The 4,122-nt window shown below is 35.6% G+C and overlaps 1 protein-coding gene across 1 annotated transcript; it reads left to right on the top strand.

The window, feature by feature from the left end:
• The first annotated feature begins 815 nt into the window (after nucleotides 1-815).
• LOC110485790 (C-X-C motif chemokine 11) lies at nucleotides 816-2,650 on the top strand. Its single transcript, XM_021556956.2, has 4 exons — nucleotides 816-1,052; nucleotides 1,383-1,500; nucleotides 1,665-1,748; nucleotides 2,104-2,650. The coding sequence occupies exons 1-4, from the start codon at nucleotides 980-982 to the stop codon at nucleotides 2,156-2,158; spliced, it is 330 nt and encodes a 109-aa protein (XP_021412631.2). The 5' UTR covers nucleotides 816-979; the 3' UTR covers nucleotides 2,159-2,650.
• Nucleotides 2,651-4,122: the final 1,472 nt, after the last annotated feature.

Genomic DNA, 4,122 nt, shown 5'->3' with positions numbered 1-4,122 from the left:
AAAACACAAAATAAAAGAACGACATGGGGACAGAAGCCCGAAAACTAATCTCTGACAAGACACCACACCACAAAGGACTGAAAACACCAGGAACATCCTGGGTTTAATCATTCACTTCTGTTAAAACACATGTCGGTCTACATGTTCTAGTGTTGACGAGCATGATTAGTATGACATGGTAGATTTAGGTTTGTGGGTTCAAAGAATAGAGATGACTGGTCATCGTGTCATCATGATGTTGCTGTTACTACTTGCCCCAGACAGCATTTCTGACCTGGGCATGCTGGTGGAGAAGAAGAAGGAGAAGAACCATCAACCTTCTATGCAGTTTATACACTTTTTCTTTCACTTTTCCCTTTTTCTTTCACTTTTCCCTTTTTTGGTTATTTCTATTCAAGAAAGTTTGGGGTGAGGTTTGTCTTCCGAAGTACCACCTCTTGTTTGACCCCCAGATCTGTGATGTCATAAAGAGCAGTTTTCAGAAGGAGGAAGTCATTGGAAGGAGACTTCGGATCTGGCCAACTAATGAATCTGAGACAGCCTAATTTACATGATTGAAAAGAACAGGTTTGCAGACAGCTCTGCCTGCAAATAGGCCACTTCGACATGAATCACAGAGACTTGCAACACGGACTCACCCTGGCCTCCACTTTCCCCCAGTCACAGTTAGGAAGTTAGGAGTGAAGGCTCTCGTGGCCGCATATTTATCTGCAGACTCCCATCTTCCCTCCGCCCCTTCCACCCTCTGCTCTGTAGTCCAACATTCCTTCATTTCTATCCTAGTGAGCTGGGAAATTCCAGGGGGAGGTCTGCTGTTTCTTGAACGTTTTCTGGGAAAGAACATGGGATTTGGGGAAAACCCTCTGCAGTTTATAAAAAGGACAATGGATCCCACTAGTTCTTCACTTTTCACTTTCACTTCACGGCCTCTTGACTCCTCACCTCCCCATCTTCTCACCTCTCGCTAATTACATTCACGATGGCCTTCGCACCAAAAGCCTGCAGTCTTTTCCTGGTGGTTTTGCTGGGAGTTTGTATACAGCTCAACGGAGGTAAGATTTCAAAGTAATTTCAACAATGTCAGCTACGATATATGGAATGTAAGGTGCAGTGTGCATGCTGTACCAGTTACCTGACTGACTAGGGATTTTGCAGTGACTAGGCTACGGTGCATATAGTGGCTGTCATATAGCATAACATTAGTGTAGAATACTATTGAAATTGCAGTTATGTACAGTTTCTTCTTAGAACAAGCAAATTTGCAAAAATGCGTTCATGTGAATTTTTATCCAAAATCCAATTTGAAAACATATTTTTCATAAAACGACTTTTCCATTAAAATGTTTGACCATGTTAATTGATGTTTATGACTCTCATTACAGCTCAACACGTTCCAGGTGCCAGATGCAAATGCCCAGGAACCATTATGCACACTCAGGAAATCATTGATGACTTTGAAATCATTGAAAAGACCCACTACTGTGACACTACTGAAATCATGTAAGTACTGCATTAATTTAAGCAGAAAGTGGTTTCTCTCTCTTTTTTTTGTTTGTTTGTCTGTTTCCGACATTAACTTACGACATGACATCACCTCTATCAGCCTTATATCAGTTGTGTGACACAAGCATTAATTGTGTGTATGTGTGGTTTGTTATTTTCAGTGTTACACTGGCAGAAGATGGAGCCAGAAGGTGCCTGAACCCTGTTGGAAGGAAGGCCATGTTTTTCGTCAACTGCTGGAACAGGTAAGATAGATCAAATCATCAGACCCATCATCACCATACAAAAGCCTTGGCAGAACTTTACTGCAGTTATTACAATGTAATAACTTATAGATCAACATTTATCACAATCTAATGACATATAGACCTAATGGTAAAAAAAGCAAAGTTACTGTAATTATAAAAGTTATTGTAATTATAAAAGTTACTGTAATTATAGTTTAATCACACCATTAAGTAGCAGACATGAGGCTAAAGCATGCAAAAGCAAAAGACCTTAGCACATACTTTAGAAACATGCTACGCAATTTAACTTAATATAATCCATGTAACATTTGTCCTTTCTGAGAATAACACTCTTCTCCCTCCTTCCAAATAGAATAAACAAGGACGACAAGCAAAAGAAGAGGTGTCTTAAGAGAAAAGCAGAGTGAACGTAACGGAGGAGGAGAGAAGGGGCATGGAAAACCCAACGGCTGGATTTTCCCTGAAGTCATGTGACCAAACACACACAAGAAGAATGTTGGGGGCTGACACTGCACTTTAGAGAGAGAGAATGAGAGAGAGAGAGAAAGAGAGAGAAAGAGAGAGAGAGAGAGAGATAGAGAGAGAGAGAGAGAGAGAGAGAGAGAGAGAGAGGGGAGAGAGAGAGAGAGAGAGAGAGAGAGAAAGAAAGAAAGGAAGAAAGGAAGAATGAGAGAGAGAGAGAGAGAAGAGGGACTTTCTATTTCATCAGTTTCCTTTGTGATTATGGGTTACAGCACTGTATACAACTACAAGTATACAACACTAATTGTGAGACATTTAAAGATATCATATGTAAAACTCTTTATTTATTTTTCTATTTGATATTTAAATAAGTGTATATTAATGAACAGATAAATATGATTTTGATACAACTGAAATAAAAAGATTTTTGACACAACTTAAAGATTCAACGTTCTCTTAAATCATAACACTCCATTTGTTATGAATGCTTATACCAAGCTTATGATGCAATATGGGGTGACACAAGCATTATTACTGCATAGGGCCTTATACACATTGTCTACAGAGAGTGCTATGGGAACAGTTCCTTTAACATTTAACAGAGTATGACACACTCTGGAGAGAGAGGGGGTCCCATGTATGGCAACACTGCAATAAGACCCGTGATCATGACTTGAACACAGCTGGTCTCAACAGCTGCAGGGGTTGGCTGAGAAACGAAGGCTGGACTTCCAGGTCAGGAGGAAAATGTACTGATGCCATAGCGACCTGGGGTGAACCTCGACACACGTGACGTTTCTAAACTACTGGAATACATGAACTGTGTTAGACATATTACAGTCACGTGTAATAATCCTACATAAATCGGATTTATTGGTGCAAAAGAAAAGTGAAATAAATGTCCAAATAAATGTTCATGATCATATAATGTTGATTTCCAGCCATTACAATACTGTCAATGTGCACCATCTACTGGAGGACCTTAGTACCTAAACCCAGATAATCATTGACTTGTGTAATTATAGCGTTACTACACAAACATAAAGACACTTAATATAAAGGTATAAAATCAACTTAATGTAAAGGTATAAAATCAACTTAATGTAAAGGTATGAAATCAACTTAATATAAACATATAAGATCAACTTAATATAAAGTTATAAAATCAACTTAATGTAACTTAATGTTATAAGATCAACTTAATGTAAAGGTATAAAATCAACTTAATGTAAAGGTATGAAATCAACTTAATGTAAAGTTATAAAATCAACTTAATGTAAAGGTATGAAATCAACTTAATATAAACATATAAGATCAACTTAATATAAAGTTATAAAATCAACTTAATGTAAAGTTATAAAATCAACTTAATATAAAGGTATAAAATCAACTTAATGTAAAGGTATAACATCAACTTAATGTAAAGTTATAAAATCAACTTAATGTAAAGGTATGAAATCAACTTAATGTAAAGGTATGAAATCAACTTAATGTAAAGGTATGAAATCAACTTAATGTAAAGATATAAAATAGACTTAATGTAAAGGTATAAAATAGACTTAATGTAAAGGTATAAAATAGACTTAATGTAAAGGTATAAAATAGACTTAATGTAAAGGTATGAAATCAACTTAATGTAAAGTTATAAAATCAACTTAATGTAAAGGTATGAAATCAACTTAATATAAACATATAAGATCAACTTAATATAAAGTTATAAAATCAACTTAATGTAAAGTTATAAAATCAACTTAATATAAAGGTATAAAATCAACTTAATGTAAAGGTATAACATCAACTTAATGTAAAGTTATAAAATCAACTTAATGTAAAGGTATGAAATCAACTTAATGTAAAGGTATGAAATCAACTTAATGTAAAGGTATGAAATCAACTTAATGTAAAGATA

This window comes from Oncorhynchus mykiss, chromosome 13 (assembly GCF_013265735.2).
Source record: "Oncorhynchus mykiss isolate Arlee chromosome 13, USDA_OmykA_1.1, whole genome shotgun sequence".
In the NCBI taxonomy this organism is placed as follows: Eukaryota; Metazoa; Chordata; class Actinopteri; order Salmoniformes; family Salmonidae; genus Oncorhynchus; species Oncorhynchus mykiss.
This window is presented reverse-complemented; position numbering and strand designations above follow the sequence as displayed.

What these genes read in the sequence shown, in the direction of transcription:
- LOC110485790 (XM_021556956.2), top strand. Translation starts at nt 980, where the DNA reads ATGGCCTTCGCACCAAAAGCCTGCAGTCTTTTCCTGGTGGTTTTGCTG. An exon ending in TTGTATACAGCTCAACGGAG is followed by an intron (nt 1,053 to 1,382) that starts GTAAGATTTCAA and finishes CTCTCATTACAG; the next exon opens with CTCAACACGTTCCAGGTGCC. An exon ending in TGTGACACTACTGAAATCAT is followed by an intron (nt 1,501 to 1,664) that starts GTAAGTACTGCA and finishes TGTTATTTTCAG; the next exon opens with TGTTACACTGGCAGAAGATG.